The sequence below is a fragment of the Danio rerio genome, chromosome 13, assembly GCF_052040795.2.
Source record: "Danio rerio strain M-AB ecotype USA chromosome 13, GRCz13ab, whole genome shotgun sequence".
Lineage (NCBI taxonomy): Eukaryota > Metazoa > Chordata > Actinopteri > Cypriniformes > Danionidae > Danio > Danio rerio.
The window spans coordinates 11127947-11146238 of record NC_141033.1 but is presented as its reverse complement, the minus strand read 5'-3'; the positions used below and the strand labels follow the sequence as shown (position 1 = coordinate 11146238).

Genomic DNA, 18292 nt, shown 5'->3' with positions numbered 1-18292 from the left:
ACTTTAGGATTCCTGAATATATCCTGTTTTACAAGCTCCACACAATGACAATTAAACTGTGAGAAATGCATAAAAGATCTTACAAATAGCCGCCTTGAACAAGATATTTCACCCCCAAAACAAAAACTGTGTTAATTTACTCATTTTTGCTGTTCTATGTTCCTTTGTAAAAGTACACTTGAACGCAAAAGCAAAGTCGTTCATAAAATGTATATTTAACAATTGAGCACTGTGTAATCTGTATACATTAGCGTTTGTGAAGTGCAAAGCAAGTCTTTGATTTTTATATATATATTTTTTACAGCAGGTGATTTAGCTGCCTTGCATAGAGGGACCCCACTGTATGGACAGCCCTCCTGGTGGGGCGACGGGGATGCAGATGATGAGAACTCCTTCAAACAGGACAATAAACCATCTGGGAAGAAGCAGGAGAACAGCGGAGCTGGTAAGACATCCTAGAATCCTTTTAAACAGTCAAGGCCCTATCATACACCCGGCGCAGTTGTTTGCTAGTTTCAGCTTGGCGCAAGAGTCGTTTTGACATTTTGCACCACGCTGTTTAAATAGCAAATGCATTTGCGCTCATGTGTGCGCCCATAGGCATTCTATGAAACTATAATAGATTTTTCAATATACCAAAATAAAGCCAGTCTAAAGTCCAGCGCAGAGCACGTTAGTTGTGCGCCTCGCTTACACACTGCTTAATACACACAAGATGTAGAGCAATACGCAAATATCTTTACATATGAAAAATAATTAAAATATTAAGGATATATAAAGGATATAATATGGATAGGACAGGATATAAATATAAAGGATTAAAATATTACAAAACATATTTTTTTCTAGCCCACTTAAATATAAACACCATACTTTCATGCCTTCTTCATCTCGGGGGCTTTTTTAGTTGATTCATAACAATTTGCTTTTGTATAAAGTTATTATTATTAGCAGTATTATTTATTATATGCATATTTATATTTGTTTTATCAAAAACAAGATTAGATTTGTCCACCTGTCAGGTTTTAGACCATATGGGGCACAGCATGTGTATTTGGATATAACTCAGTTTTTTTTTAACACACTTTGTTATTATTGTTTATTTATTCGTTTGCTGGAAATTAGAGCTGAATTTAGAAATAGTTTTGAAACAAATCTTAACAAACAAAATTAATTATTCATTATGTAGGCTAATGAATGTCTGTTCGTACAAGAAGTTTCACTATCCATGAGAGTGAAAGCGAAAGTAAATTAAAAGGAGGCTCATCTCTCATTCTCGCGCTGCAGATGCTCTGTTTAACTGTTTTCTCACTAGTGAAACGCTCAGTTTTTCCACTTACAAATTTCGTCATGTAAATAGCAAATGCGCCATGGCACGACACTACTGTCTCTTAAAGGGAATGGGAGATGAGACTCTGATTGGTTTATTCTCAAAACACACCTATAACTCATTAAGAGAATTAGCTCAACCCTGTTAGACCATGCACCACGGCGCAAAGTGGATTTTTCTGTCCTTAAAATAGTAAAAGTGGATTCTGACACGCCCTTAATGCTTTTGCGCCCTGGGCTTTGCACTTTGTGCATGGATCGTCAAAATAGAGCCCACACTGTTTATACAAAAAGTTCAAATCTATTTAAAATCTAGTATCTTGTTTTCATGATGTTGTAATTTTATCAAATGTAACTTAAAATGGCTAAGCAATTTTTACTTTAAAGTTCAATGTTTACCATTTCTACCTTTTAAAAGTTAAGCTTTTTGTTTTTTTCAATATTTTCAAAAGACAGAGGCTTTATTTGTTTAATCTAAATGTATTATAAAATATCAAAATTTAAATGACCTTTTTTCTATTCTACTTCATTTTAAAATGTAATTTATTCCTCCCATGACATTTTCAGCAGCTATACTCCAGACTTCCTGCCACATGATCCTAATTTTAATTTAATCATTTAATCCTGCAGAAACATTTCTTTTTTATAAATGATGAAAACTGCGTATTTTGAGGATCCATTACATACAAAGAGAAAAAACATTATGCATAAAACAAATTTTAATACAAATCTCTTTACTCATCCATACTGAAAAAGTATAGGTTGTTTACAATCACGCAGTTTTGGTGACACGCGAAGTTCAGATGGAGGGCAGGAAGTTAAAAAATAAATGGGAGACAGAAGAAAAACATATTTTTGCGATTTATACCATATTTCAAAGGAGATATCAATAGAAAATAACCTCATTTTGGGCATGATCCTCACATCAAGAAGAGAGACGAGTTTTCTACTGAACTAAAATATATTTGCCTGTCATCGTATATACTAAACAAGCTATTACGTTACATGAAAAAAAATACTATAGTGTTTGGAAGCATACTATAGATAACTACTTGATAATTACTTAAATTAAACTGTCGTAGTAATTATATTGTTGCTGTGGTACGACGCCACTGTAGTCATAAACAAATTATTCTATAGGCTTCCGTTTTCTATCCTATAATTATCATCACGATGCACCACACTTTACACTAACGTTACAGTATTTGTTACAATTTATCAGTTTACTATACTACAATATTCTATAACAAAGAGTTATACACATTATACACTTTACTATGTGGTTCAAAAACATGTTTAATATACATGACTATAGTTTTTCCCCGATGCGGATATCTTCCAGACATCACAAAATAATATATGAAAGTATATAAAAGCATTGACGCATAGTCTACAATATTATTTATTTATTTTTGTAAGGGGTAAAAAGTGCTCCACAATAATATTTATTAATAATAATAATAATGAACTTACCATCAACAAACATACACCGATGTGATTCGCTTCTCAGTTTGTACGTTACAGTTTATTATTATACACGTTTGTTTATTATGCCGAAATGCCAGTAACGGCTTAGATTATTGCAAATACAAGACGGAGATTTCATTACAGCAATTACATGGCATGTTATTTATATTCTCCTGGATTTTGTATAAGTGTGGTGGTGTTTGTATCTGATTTTTATATAACACATTTATACACATAGCTAGGCCTGTATATAATCTATATTGGTGCTGTCAAACAAATTATCACGTTCAAAAAAAGTTTGTACACATGGATACATGAAAAAATGTTTAATACATGCCCCGTTTTCTTTAGATTTTCAGCAAGTTTCTTAAACTGTTCCCCTTTTTGAGCAAAAACTTTTGGAAGTCTATAAAAGCTGTTCTGAAATTCTTATTTTGGCTGATTAAATCAATTATAAACAACATGAAACAAAAATCATTTTAATATTCTGATTGCGATTCCTATGTAGAAAAATCCCTTCCTGCCCTCTATCTGAATTTTGCACGTCAATGACGTCATGTGAAAACAACCTACATACAGTCAAGCCCTAAATCATTCATACCCTGGGGTACATATATTATAAATATGGTATATGGATATATTTGGAGATGTTTCTTCATTTAATTTGTTATCTAAATAGATATTGTTTGGTGTTTTACCGAAAATAACATTTTCTAATAAACATTTTACTAGAAATATTACATATTTGTCCATACATGCATAATTATTTGTCTTTATGTTCATTACTTTCACATACTTTCTAATATACATACTTTCTAATATAGAAAGTCACTATGATGCATTTACTAGGACAATTTGAGCTTAACTAAAACCAAAAGGCCAGTTGTTCTTGACAAACTTTGAATTGTTTGCTGTTTAATCCAAGAAAAAAAGCATGAAATTTGCTTCTGATTGATGCTGGCATGTTGAAGTGAGCTTTAATCTAAGGGTCTACAATCCCATTAACTTGCTCCGTATTGGAGTAATGGGATTGTAGATTACTGAGGCTTTACCACAGCAGGACATCACACGTTCAGTACAGACAAGTCAAGTGTACTCAAAATACTCTTTAGATACAGCAACAACAACCACACTGAGCACGTTTTTGCCTAATATTTGTATCTAAAGGGATCGTTCCACCAAAAGAGAAAAATCTGCTGTTAATTCACTCATCATTTAATCATTTAGTTTACTTTTGTTTTCAGTAGGACGTTAAATAACTTAAACCTTATTGAGTATTAAATTAGCTCAAACCTTGGTCCTTGGTGATTCATTAAATACAAATTTATGGGTATTAACATGTTGGGTATCAAAAAAACATACAGGGACAACAGAATAAATACTATCAATGATACTTTCGGGTCCTAAGATCTCTGAATATAATTAACAACATTATTGCCTAAAATCCTTAGCCTCAGCTAACGGTTCTGAGCGTGTTCATGAAGTTAATCATAAATTTTGTTTAAAGTTTACCAAATGTGTTTTGTTTTTTTTTTCACCTATGGTGAAAAATCTACTTTACAAGCCGTTTGGACAGACGTGTGTGTAAGTATAGTGTATAGACCATCATATTGGGGTGATATAAACACACCCAGTCCTTTTTTTTTCAATTTAACAACATAAAAACGGTGGACCAATTTGAGCGGTTTTTAGATCGACTTGATGTAGGAGTGCGGTCCCCCCGCCCACCGATATTGATTGACAAGCGCATTACCATATACTCAGTTTGTTGTTTCACGTCCGACATTTTCAGCGTGAGAGTCAAAGCGATGTCACTAAGGAACACCCTTGCTCTATTTTAGATGTAAGGCTCACTGGGCTCAACACAAGACCAACATTCACCACATGATCGCTGTAATCTGAATTATTGTTTGTAACTTTAGGTTGGTTTGCAACTGTGTACTTTTTATTGTGTCTACCTTAAACTTCAGCCGTTTGCATTTCTTGCGGTCACAGAAGCTCCCCGTCATCTTAACTAGGTGCAGCTGGAAAGTGCGAGTTGCCTCACTAGCGTGGCCCTGCATAAATAAAATAACGAACTTGCCTGCAGAAATCGCCCGCATCCGGTGCCTCAGTCAAAGTTAATTCAGTGTGCTTGGTTATTAGTATCGGTGTAAAAGCTCAGAACTTTAAACTAGCACACAGTTGTCTGTAAAACTATACAAAGACACAAAGGATTTTGTACTCTCTGCTTGGTCTGTGTCGTACATGTACAGCTGAATGCTGGTCCTCTTATGTTGCTTCTCTCTGTCTGCCTGTCTGTTGCCAAGCACAGAGCCGGGGCAGCTCTTGGCTCCACCCCCTTGTTACGTTGGGCAGGAAAGTCGAAACTAATTTCAATGTGAAGCAACACACCCCTAAACAGCGAGCTGTGAAAATGACACTTTTTAACACATTAGAATTAAAAGATCTGAACTGTGTTTTGAACTGAACCTAAACTGGCACACTGAAAATAACTATATTATTAATATCAAATCTTAAAAAAGGGGTAAACTATGTGCACTTTAAGTAAGTGTGGGTGTTTTACTAGTATAAAAGTGAATACCGTTATGTTGTGCCATTATAAGAAATTTGCTTTACTATAGTTATAGTTATTCATAAATTCCAATGTGCTTTTTATTAGGGATGCACTGAATGTTGGGCAAAGATAACTTACTTAAAAAAATGCAGTATTGAAGCGATCCGCACTTTTTAAAATATCTTATTTTGTGTTCAACAGAAGAGCATGTTGCAATAAAAAAGAGAGAAAATGGGTGCGTTTCAATCGGCTCCCTAGCTCCTGAGGTCGTTCATTGGTTTGGACAGTGATGAGCTTAGTTTACTACACATTGGGGCTGTGAAACAAGAACGTCCTCATTGTACATAAATAACAGTAGAAATAATAATTTACATGCGTTAATTTAATTCAGTTTTTCATTTAAGTTTTTAAAAGTACATTATAGCTAAATAATTTGTTTCATTTTAACCAATAAAAAATGATAAACTTTTGCTATATTTCAGACACAGCGATATTTCAAAATGGCGACGCCCTAGGTCTAAAAGCTATAGTAAAACTACCGGTTTCTTCTAAATGGTTACAATAATCAAGTTTGTTTAATTATATTTTAATTAAAGTGGAATCTAATGTACAAAATAATGTAAACTTGACTGAGTGCATATTCCCTTTAAAGGAACAAGCCCAACACTGGTCATATTGCGATATAATATTGGTATCACTTGGACAGTGGTCAGACTATCTAACCAATGTAATGTGGTACAAATCATGGCTTTGTTAATGCTCTTGCCATCAAAAACAGGTAATTGTACAAAAAACAGGTACTTGTACAAAAAACTATATTTATAGTAAACTCACTTAATGAGATCTATTAAATTCTCAATGGAAAATAATAACACAAAATAACCATGGACATGTTATATTTAGGTTTCTTTCTTAATGCCATCTACCGCTTTTATCATTGACCCAAGGATAGACCATCAAAGCCCGGTGATCTGAAAGCACTCATGCCCTTGAGCCTATCAAATTTAATTGACTCAAAAAAAGTCCCGTCTCTGTTGTCGAAAGCCTCAAACATCTACTCCCAGAAGAAGCCTCATTTCTTTCCGAGGGAATGTTGGGTAAATATATCTCACCGCGGTAGTTCTGGCACACTGAACGGTATTGTTAAAGACAAAGAAGGACAGACTCAGGTTCACTTGGCAGAGGCTCCAAATGAATCAGCATTATTTGTTTGAGGCTTGATAAACCTCAATGCTGCCACACAGAGAGAGAGAGAAAATCATTAAAGTGACAGTCCACCACATCAAAGTGCCAACACCTCCCAGAGCTATTTTATGCAGCAGTCGAGGCTGTTTCTTTCTTTCAAACGCAGGCCAGCGTAGGAAAGGAAAGGGAAGAGCATGTAAAGCGAGCAGTCTCCCTGAAGAAGTGAATGGGTTGATTTGTAGACAGGCCCTGCCCCCTCCATCTCCATTGTCACAGAGGCGTGTTTGCTTTCTATTTTCCTCTGTGACACCAGCGCCGCTCATCAGACGCACACACACACATGCTAGATTTGTGAGTATTTTGAGTGTTTGAGGTTTTTGTACTTTATAAAACTTTTAATCTTATGTTAACTTGTTAGCAAAGGTGGGTTTTTTTTACGTGCAGGAGCTTGTGTTTCATAAGAAATTTCTTGTTTTGTTTTGTTTTGTTGGTCCATAAAAGTTCTCATAATGGTTAAAGGGATAGTTCACACAAAACTGAAAATCAAGTCATCATGAAGAAAGACAACCATTGACTTTCATAGTATATGTTTTTCTTATTACTGATGTCAATGGTTAGTGATTTTCAGCTTTTTTTTCAGAATATCTTTTGTGTTTCAGCAAGATAAAGAAACTCAAAGGTTTGGAATTAGTTTTTATTTTTGCGTGAACTATCCCTTAAAGGGAAACTTTAATAAGCTTCAATGTCTTTTAGTTGACTGGGTAGTCATGTTTTGTAGTTTAACAGAGATTTAGTGGCGAAGGAAATGTTTCTGCTTGATGGTGAAGGTTTATAAAAGGGAAGTGCTGCTGAGTATTTTTACAAAAAGGGAAGTTTAAGTTTTGCTCTTATGGGTTGTGCTGTGCAGACGATTGAGTTGACAGAGATGTTTAGTGGTGTAATTGAGTGGAACTAATTTAGATGCATTCCTGATGATGTCATTGTGACATCATATTTAAAAATGTTGCTGTGTTTGTGATTGGTTTATGCACTTTTTGCTAATTATTGAGCAGTTATTAAATTACTGCTATCTTAAAATTGAGCTTTAAAGTCACATCTCACTAAAATAAAGTACAAGAAACTTATTTTAAAGACTTTTCAAAACAAATTTGTATCCATTTAATGCTGTTGATATTTGTAGATTAATAATGTTAATATATGAGATTTTCATTTAAATCACAAGAGAATTGTAATATTTTATTTGTATTTTTTGTGTAAAAGTGTGTACAAATATTTTTAAAGCTATAATAAATGTTTTATTCATTCATACATGCACTACAACTAAAAGTCTTTTCAGAAATTTGCCTTAATTAAAAAAGTATTAAAATCTTACCTACAGATTGTTCATAAACACGGTTCGGCTGATGGGTTGAGAATCTCTGATCTATAAATCAGACACTGTCGGAGCTTCCTAATTGCATGAAAATTGTTAATAGGGTGTCACATTAGTCAGACTGTTTGTCATTTCCACACTGTCTAGGATGTCAGAGCATCTGTCCTCAGCCAATTAAGTTGTTAAGGTGCCATTAGCTGTCCTATTAATTCTTGTCATGTGACAGATTTTAAACCATGCCTTTTGTCCAGACGGTGATTCAAACCCACAGTCTTGACATTTATAGCAAGCCGATCTGATTCTGCTCACTTAGAGGTTGCGACCTTTAACAGATAAATGGTGCGCCTTATTTTTCTTTACTTTTTGGCCCCACAGAAAGCAAAGAGGCCAGGCGAGGTGATAAATCAAAGGAAAATGGTCTGGGGCCTGTAGGCGCTGAGCCCAGCTACTTTGAGATTCCCAGCAAGGAGGGACAAATGGCGCAAAACAGCATCCATGAGATTCCAACAAAGGACACTGAGGGCACCGGGGCCGCAAAATCAGCTGCAGGCAGTGCTGCCGCACAGGCAAACACCTCATTCACCATCGAATTTGACGATACTTCCCCAGGGAAGGTCACCATTAAAGATCACGTGTCTCGTCCACGACCTAAAAAATCAAGTCACGTTGGCGGTAAAGACCTCACCACCCTGCAGGCAGCCATCATGGCTTCTGAGAGTAAAGTGGCAGACTGGCTCGCACAGAATGACCCTCCTCTGGTGAGGCGTGAGTCCACAGAAGAGGACAGTAAAAGCATCAAGAGTGATGTACCTGTTCACCTCAAGAGGCTTAAAGGTAAGCCTGTACACATGCCTTTATTTATTTATTTATTTAGCACGGGTTTTATCAAGGCAAGTTGTTTAAATGAGAAAACTACATAGCAAATTTCCAAACTACCAGAGTTACAGTTTTAATTCTGAATTTGGAAGTTGCTGAGACTTATATTTTAGTATGTTGAAACAGAATATGGTGTAGGAAGGCAAGGCTGTGTTTTTGCTCATCATTTCCTTATAACAAACTAACAGTAAGAGGGGCGAGTTTAAAAATATTGTGACTGAAGCAGTTAAACTAACATCATCAGAGAAGGACCAACACCTCTAACACAGAAGCAAAAGGTCAGACTTTGTTTGAAGATTACCTATTAACCAAGATTACCAAGATTAACTTTATTTTGTGGATTAACTTGCACAGATTAATTGTTCACCTGTAGAATAACTATGTGCGCTAGCAAAATAAACAATGTGTATAAGTGTGTATATATGTTTTCCAGTGCAGGGTTGCAGCTGGAAGTGCATCCGCTGTGTAAAGCATATGCTGGATAAGTTGGTCGTTCATTCAACCTCTGATAAAAAAAAAGAACAAAGTTGAGAAAAAAATGAATGAATGAAGCAACAAAAACACTTAAGTCAACATTAACGTGTGATAGCTTTATGTCATAGCAGACCAAAATGGTTCTGCTATCATTTACTCTTAAATGAAAATCAAAAATGTTTTTCATTCTACCATTCTGTCCATTGCAGATTAAACTTCTTGATAAATATGAATAAATTTTTCATATTTTTATGAATGTTTTGACGCATCAAACTTTTGAGCTAATTGACTTTCTTAAGCTGACGTTTTAGTTTATGAGCTTAACAGCACTGCAAACTGTCAAGCAATTCTTCCAAAATATACTTCTTCTTTTTTTACCAAAACATAATTGCAAGAGGTTCTGATGATGTATAAACATACGTATATTTACATAAAATTCACAATGTAGATTTTAAAGCCACATGGAAAATTTTATTAGTCAATTCCTAAATTGATTTAAAATAAGTTTTATGTAAGCATTGATTAATAATCACAAATGATGCCTAGAGTTCGTTGACATATTGAGACTCAAAAAAGAAGAGTATATGAGAGAACCAGTTTGTACTTTACTTTCACTTTACTGGAGGAGCCTTCCTTAAAGGGAAATACCACTGACTTTCTGTCATTGTGAAGCTTCCTAAAATAATGCCTTTCTTTTCCACCTTACACGCACTCTTAAAAATAAAGGCTCTTTAGATTAGAAGCAGGAAAAACACTCAACACTCACTTCACACTCAAAAAAATTTTCTTTTCAGAATTGTTCGCCTGCTTATTGAACGAACACCATTGTTAATATCGATTTAAAAAAAAGATTCGGCATGAAGTTTCGCTATGAAGCACTAGTTTTATGAAATTGTGGCTGCTGAGCGCTCGTCTTGGAAGCAATGCCTGACAGTTTGATATTTCCAATGGAGGCGTCCGACTTACACGACGCACATAAGGGAAGCGTTGTGCACATGTTGTGCAAGCAGCGCACACATAAACTGTGCACATTTTCTAGCCGCACCTAGTTGAAAACATCTCAACTTTTCCGAATGCCATGAGACTGAGTGGAACTAACCAATCTGCTTCACACTTTGTATGGAATAAAAACATTTCAGTAATAATGGCAGACTAATTACCTCAGACAAACACAGCGCATCCAAAAACTGCAGCGCTTTTTATTTTTCTCCATTAGCTTGTATCCAAATCACAGCAATAGTTTCTGCATTTGTCATCCTCTGAGAAAACCGCCTAGTTATGAGAGACGCCAGGGAAGCAGGAGCACAAAGTCCATTGTAAATGATGAAAGGAATCCATGCGCATGCTTGTCACTTCAGGTCAGAATAACAACACGTGCGAAAACGAATCCTCTGGCTTGCAGCAGTGAAGCGATTGTAAATAAAAAAGGATGTCGCCAGGGTGGCTTTTTGGTTTCTTTTCTTGTTCATCCCAGCCACTAGCTCCCCATCTGGAAGATATTTTAGCATAGAGGGTAATGTAGTCATTCAACTTAATTTGTTGCAGTATGTATTTGAATAATGATGGCTGGTTCCTTTACTTGAAAGCTTAGATTTGATTATCATAATTTGTTTTGATTACAGAGTTTGAGGTTTACTTTATTATTATTATTGACACCTTACAGATGTTCATCTACCTTAAAGTTTGCTTTAAATGTTCAGCATTTACACTTTACCATTAAACACACTTTGTAACTTTATTTATCAAGTTTAAGAGTCTCTTTTTAACAATTATGTTTATTTTGTTATAAAGGGATCAGATATTATGTTTAAATATTTTTGTTTGTGAATATTGTTATTATTAAAACTATGGTCTCTATCTTGACGGTCCCTTCGCAAAGCGCAAAACGCAGGGCGCAAATGCTTTCAGGGCGTGTCAGGACGCGTTTTTGCTAATTTAAGGACGGGAAATCTGCCTTGCGCTTCGGCGCATGGTCTAAAAGGGTTGAGTTTATTTTCTTAATGAGTTATAGGTGTGTTTTAAGAATAAATCAATTACAGTCTCATCTCCCATTCCCTTTAAGAGTCAGCTGCGTCGCGCCAAGAGCGCATTCGCTATTTACAGGACGCAAAGTAAGTCTAAGTGGAAAAAATTAGCATTTCACAAGCAAACAGTTAACAGTTTACAGTTTTTTAACAGAAAACTGTTAAACAGAGCATCTACTGCGTGAGAATGAGAGATAATGGATCACTTTCACTTTCGCTCTTGGATAGGGAAACCTTTACGCACAGACATCAATTAGTCTATAAATAAATAATTTTGTTTGTTAAGCGCAAATATTCGTTTCAAAACTATTTCTAAATTCAGTTCTAATTTCCAGCAAACGAATAAATATAATAATAATAGCAAAATGTGCTCAAAAACCTGAGTTATATCCTAAAACACATGCTGTGCCCCATATGGTCTAAAACCTGACAGGTGGGCAAATCTAAGCTTGTTTTTAATAAAACAAATATAAATATGGATATAATAAATAATACTGCTAATAATAATAACATTATACAAAAGCAAATTGTTATGAATGAACTGAAAAAGCCTCCTGAGATGAAGAAGACATAAAAGCAGTGATTTTTCATATTTATGTAGGCTAGAAAATAATATGTTTTGTAAAATTTTAATCCTTTATATTTATATCCTATATCTATTCTTATTATATCCTATATATATCCTTAATATTTACATTTTTTCATATGTAAAGATATTTGCCTATTGCTCTCTTGTGCGTATTAAGCAGTGCGTAAGCAAGGCGCAACTCTACGCCGGAGTTTAGACCGGGTTAGTTTTGGTCTAATGAAAAATCTATTATAGTTTCTCAAAATAGCAACACGCCAGCGGTCCGCCTCAGAATGCCTTCCTTTTTAAACCAGAACGACCATGGGCGCACAAATGAGCGCTAATGCATTTGCTATTTACAGTAAACAGCGTAGCGCAACGCCTCAAAACGACTCTTGCGCTTAAGCTTAAACTACCAAAAGACTACTGCGTCACGCCTTGCACCACACTGCGCCGGGTGTATGATAGGGCCCTATATATCTTAGTAAAGTTGGTCAATTAAAATAAAGTAATAAAATAAAAATCCTAATATTCCTAAATGTATTTTAAAAAATATTCAATAATTATCGATATGGAATGATATCATGATTTTTTTGCAATATCGCCCAGCCCTATGCTCACCAATACGTACTTTAGTAAAGCAAAAAGGGTTCTTTCCTAGCATCTCTCCAAAAGAAAAGAAAAAACACTTTGTAAATCACAACCTTTCTTTTTAAGAGTGCATCCTCTCAGTTAAAAAATGATTGGCATCATGCAGTGACCTATTTAATGTACAGATTTACTTGTGCTAAACCCAACCCACTTGTGCCCATCACCTATAGAATCTCCTAAGAATCTATTCATTTTCATGACCTACTGCCAATGTTAGTTTACTCCATGTTTTTCTGAATGTCTCACAGCTGTTAAAGGTATTCAATAATGGTGACATCTGCAGATTGTAGTGAATTCTGCAGCCAGCCGGTAGACAGGTTGTGTAGCGTCAGCTGCATTTCCCTTTCCACAGGATTAGCTGCCACCCTGCACTTTTAAGCCCCCTTTTCTCCTTGCGCCCACTAACAGAGCTTAGCAGAGATTGGGGTTTAGTCTACTCTTTCTCCTTAAACTCTCCTCAGGGAGCCATTTCTCTAGCCGGAACCGGACTGCATCTATAGAGTGGCGGTTTAGCTTGATTTTTGTGAGCTGTGATCGCTAAAACAAAAACAGCATCTCTATATATGGATCCCCTAGGATGCTTCCTTCTGGTAGGACTTTTTTTGTTGTAATATCTGCCGCATACCGCTTTGGGACAAGAAAGCCCTCTCCCCTAGCTTTATTCTGTAATGAAATGGATGATAATTTATGAGGAGCGTGTGCTTTACAGCTAAAGGAGTGCTGACAGTGTATGAATCCACGTGTAAGCTTTAAGCAGGACTGATAATTGGTGAAGGCTGGTAGACTATGCGGTCTGTGCAGTCTCAGGCGTGGTTCTGTTAGTGTGTGCGTGTATGTGTGTGTTTGCAGTTGTCTTTTGGAAGCTGCATTGCTGCTGTTTGTTTTGTTGGGCGAGATCAGAGAAGCGGTGAGTTGGATTGTTGTCTCTATTGTCCACCGGTGAGTTGGAATTTTTGTTTTGATCATGAGTTTAGTGTGTGAGGGAGGAATTTAGTTTATTGCAATGTGAAGAACTGGAGATGGAATCTAGGACCTTATTAATATCTAATATTAAAGATTGTGCTATGTTATGTGTAAACTATATTGAATTTATTTAGTTTTCAGTGTACTTTTCCATTGCACTGTACTTGTATTTATAAATTGTATATGTACTTTTATATATTCAGGCATCAGGGACCATTTGGAGAACTTGTTTTGTTTATATTTACTTTGAACAATTTAAGTTGAACAGTTTGTTTTAACCACATTTCTGCACTCTGGTGACTTATTGTGGGTTTGCTGATTTCCTTTTAAATATCACTTGTAAAAAAGAAACTATAGTTGGTCGTTATATATTTGTCAGATGTAAAATAATTAATCTACAGTCAGTATTGTGTGGATACTTAAAGGTGCAGTAGGTGATTGTCTTCAGAAACATTTTTTTGTTGTGCTGGTTGAAAGTCTCTTCACATTCCAATAGTAATGATTAAAGTAAACGATCTAAATGTATTGATATATATTTTTAAATTCTATGTGAGGCATGAGACTAAAAAATGTTCATCCAATTAAATGGACCGATAATTCCTATAATTCTGTTAAGTAGCCCAAACTGTCTGTCAACAAAAGAAGATCTGCAGCCGAACGCGCAAATTTGCCATTTGCGCGTGCACGCGTTCACCTCCACACGAAAGAGAGTGACAGCAGTAAAAACAAATGCTCAATCAAAACTCTTTAAAATCCTCAATCAGTATTGGAGTTAGTTTTGCAAGACAGACACCATGGCTGAAGTATTTCTTTTAGACGTGTAATGTTATGTTTTAAAACTATTTTACTCACGCAAAGCTAATGTAGGGATTGTTGTTTTAAGAATAGGCTGTATGCACGGAAGTGTTGTTTAGCCGCTGAAATTTTCCAGCGAAAGTTTGATGTGACTATTTTCAATTTCATGAGGGACTTTTTAAAGCATCGATAATGTTGACAAAACATAAGAAAGCAGCGCTATTCCGTCTAGCCTGCTTTACTGAGGTGAGTTGGTTTTATTTCAACATTGGTTAATTTTTTGAACAATGGACAACCTATGACGCGCTCCCTATATTGTTTACAATGCTACTCTGAATATTTGGTCTGAAATAGCATGTAAGTTTGTAAGTAATTCCTGCAACCCACTGGTCAGGCACCATTGTCACTTTAGGACAAAGCATGTGAGAGTTTTAGTTCAGAATTGTTGTATTATAATGTACTAAAAAGTCATGATCTAGTGTGTGTCTGTCATCTTTAATGTGCATGTTCATGATATCAGGAGGTGTGGCTTTGAACAGCGGGGGTGGGACTGTGTTTCAAAGATAATATGCTAACCAATTAGAATTTTGGCAGATCACCTAGTGCACCTTTAAATCCATTTTTTAAAGGTCTATCTAGATTATTATTATTATTATTATTTATTTTTAATTTTTTTGCTTTTGTTTTGTTTTTATTTTTTGTTTCTTTAATTTTTGCGCTTTAAAAATGCTGGTTTATTTTAATAATGTTTTTGATAATATATGGTTAACAGCTTGGTAAATTTACATTTCCTAATATTTATAGTCTCAATTTTAATGCAACATTTGCATTTGTCTATACTTTACCCAATTTGGGTCAAAATATCCCAGCATTTCTTGGAGTGTAGTTTTTGTCTACCCTTATATGTTGTATACTTTTGTTTAGTTTTAGATTACTTTTTTTCACTTTTGTTTTGTTTTGCTGCTTATTTATGTGATAAATAGTCATTAGTCCAGTCACATACTCCTTTAGAATTATTTGATGCTCAGGAAACATTTAATACATTATCAATTGTATGTGAAATATTTTGTCTATGTACAGTCACTTTTATTTATCTACTGCATCTTTGTTGAATAAAACAAATGCAGAAATAAGACAAAAGACAAGGTCACAATTGTGACGGGTGGAATTAAACAGATTAATGATAACCTATTGACAAAAGGTCAACCTGTCAGGTTGTGATGCCTCTTAAAGTGTTAAGAAAAAAAACACACTGGCTCCAAACTGTGAACGCTAGTATGCACTTATACAGAGTTTGAACTAGAACCAATGAAACAAGACTAAATGTTAATTCCTATATTTGCATTATTTAATACTCGTGTTTGCTTGGTGTTATCAGACTAGTAAGAGTAAATGCAGTCTGACTCATGGAGGGCTGGTGGGGCCAGCTCTCCCCGTTCAAAGAGCATGCTGTGTGACACAGAAGAGTGGCTTTGTTTCAGGGTTTGCACGTGAAAGGCCACTGTTGGAGTGGTGTAGTTGTTTCTCCCAGTCTCCCAGTGCAGTGGCTGTCACTTCTAACTGCATGCTGCTTCCTCAGCCGACCAAGCTGAAGAAAAGACCACCCCTCCTCCACCTCTTGCTTCCTAGCCCCTTTTTTTCTAAGAGCAGGGCTTAGTTTGCACCCAGAAGCTGAAATGCCCATCACAGGGTGAATCATATGGGGGATTTTCTGCTAGCTCTGCTCAGGTTTACAGCGGATGTTGCGCGCTTGCTTGAAAGCACTGCGCTGTTCTGTGTTCAAATCTGCAGTAAACCATCAAAACGGTCTTCTTTTACAGGCAGCAAACATGAGGATGGCACCCAGAGCGATTCGGAGAATGGTCTGGGATTGCGGTTCGGCAGCAAGCGACACGCCGCCCTTGAGGAGCGCTTGAGAGCGGCAGGAGTTGGTCGGGTCAAGACAGAGGGGTTGTCTACAGTGAGCCGGACAGCCTTCATGATTGAGTTCTATGACGAGGACAATCCTCGAAAACGCCGCTCGTATTCGTTTTCCCAGACCGCACCACTGCTCGGAGGCGTGCCAGGGGAGGGACTTTGCCCTGTGCCGCCGTCACGTCCTAAGGTAGCATCCACAGACGGCAGCAAAGGCAGCATGTCATCGTCTCTGGCGGCGGTCGCCCCGACGGCTGCTCGACTTCTGTTAAAACAGAGATCAGAGGAGCCAAAGGTGGAGCAAAGCCCAGCAGCTACTGGTCAACCCAAACCCACAGAGGAAACTCCAAAACAAGATGATGACCAAAGCGACAAGGGCACATACACAATTGAGCTGGATAAAAGCAACCCTGAGGAAGAGGAGGCGCGACGAATGATTGATAAGGTATGACAGGCTCATTTATAACCCAATTTGACCTTAACCCTGAAGATGTTGTCTGGCACATGACTATATGTGACACTGTTGCAGTTAATATATAGCCTAGTTGCAGAATAAAGAGACACAACTGACACACTTATTAATAATTTTGTGTTACACAACTGAACTTTAGTTTAAATGTTGTGCTATATGCTGACTATGTATTTACGGCAGCCGCTATGTATGTATAATGGTAGAAAAGTGATGACTGCTAGATGAGTTCGCATTGAGGAGCTCATGGTGAGAATAAAGAACCAAAAGTTCTCCCACTGCTCACAGGATTTTGCATTTTACTTTTTAATGTCCTGCAAAATCTCTCTTTTTTCCAGTTTGTGTAAGCAGAGTTGAATTTTATTCAATAATAGGGTTGTTTTTTTATTATTTTATCAACTAATTGAAATAAGATGACTGAGTTTTTCTCGCTGATCTGTTCTCTTTCGTTTGTAGGCTTTTCAAATAATTGCAAGTTAAAGTTCTGATAACTTCATGTTCATTTTATATACATTCACGGCTTGTGATGCAGCAATGTGCATTGCCTGTTCTTAGTGATTGACTGTACTGTAATATAATGTAGATTTTCATTTGACCCCAGCTCTTTTTCATTGGACGGTTGTGTTTAAAATCTGGAATCTGAGGGTTAAATAAAAAATGAAATGTTGAGAAAGTTACCTTTAAATGTGTGTAAAGAAAGTGCTAAGCAATGCACATTACTAATCAAAATTATGTATATATTTAGAGTAGGAAATGTACTTAATAATTTGATGAAACATGATCATTACTTAATATTTTAATGGTTTTTGTCTAAAAGAAAAATAAACGATTTTGACTAATGCCAAAAATATACAATATAAGCCTATGGAGTTCTAGGGCGACATATAATCCTGTAGGGACTTCTGAGGGAGGTTTGGGGCCTACGAGAAGTTTTGACATGCTTAAGCATTCATACTTTTTTCTGTTTCTTATGAATAATAACTAAAGTCTAATGACAATGTTTTCAGTACAAACTGTGCTACAATATTTAAGTAGCATGGTTGTAAAATCCATGGGTTAATAATGATTCTAAGCTTAAGAGAAAAATAACCCCTCTCCTAATAGACTTATGTGGATTGGAATGTTATTTAGGCATGTAAATGGGAAGATTTAGATAATTTTTTTGCTTGATTGTAATTTATTTAAAGCATAAAACACTTTTCCGTGGTTTGCCTAAACAATCCATGGGCTCAATACAACAATCCATCCATCATATAGAGCAAAAAAGACAATGAGCCAGTGTTAATTTCATTAAAAAATATTTGTCATTTTTTCCATCATTTATATACGTTCACTGACTAAAATCTGTTTTGAATGACAAAAATGAACTGACAATTTTGGCAGCAAATAATGATGAACAAATGAATAGACCATTAGTTGATTGAATCTCCTACTTGTCTTTGAGGTAGAGATCTGCGCGGGACTAAATTTTGAATCCCGCTCCCGCCCACACCTGCCAGGTTTTAGCCCGAACCCGACCGCGCCCGCTTATATTAAGAATTTGTTGCCCTGCTGCCCGATCCGCCCCGTTTTCTGCCCGCCGCACCCGATCCCGCTAAAGGGCGGGGGAGAAAAAAAACGAAAATCACTCAGTTATACAGTCCAGACA

The 18292-nt window shown here is 36.2% G+C and overlaps 1 protein-coding gene across 38 annotated transcripts in view; it reads left to right on the top strand.

Moving 5' to 3' along the window:
- The window catches only part of cep170aa (centrosomal protein 170Aa), a 91598-nt gene that overhangs the window by 44146 nt on the left and 29160 nt on the right, over positions 1 to 18292 (top strand). For 17 of the 38 annotated variants that reach the window (XR_015505754.1, XM_087279029.1, XM_087279027.1 and 14 more), the window contains exons 7-9: positions 305 to 445; positions 8286 to 8744; positions 16082 to 16620. Coding sequence is in view for 37 of the 38 variants with exons in the window: in XM_087279029.1 (XP_087135155.1) it covers positions 305 to 445; positions 8286 to 8744; positions 16082 to 16620 (1139 nt within the window). In the remaining variant the exon portion in view is untranslated. Of the gene's footprint in view, positions 1 to 304; positions 446 to 6841; positions 6890 to 8285; positions 8745 to 16081; positions 16621 to 18292 lie in introns of those variants that run through there. The other 21 variants (XM_087279040.1, XM_087279038.1, XM_087279035.1 and 18 more) reach the window with 3 other exon arrangements.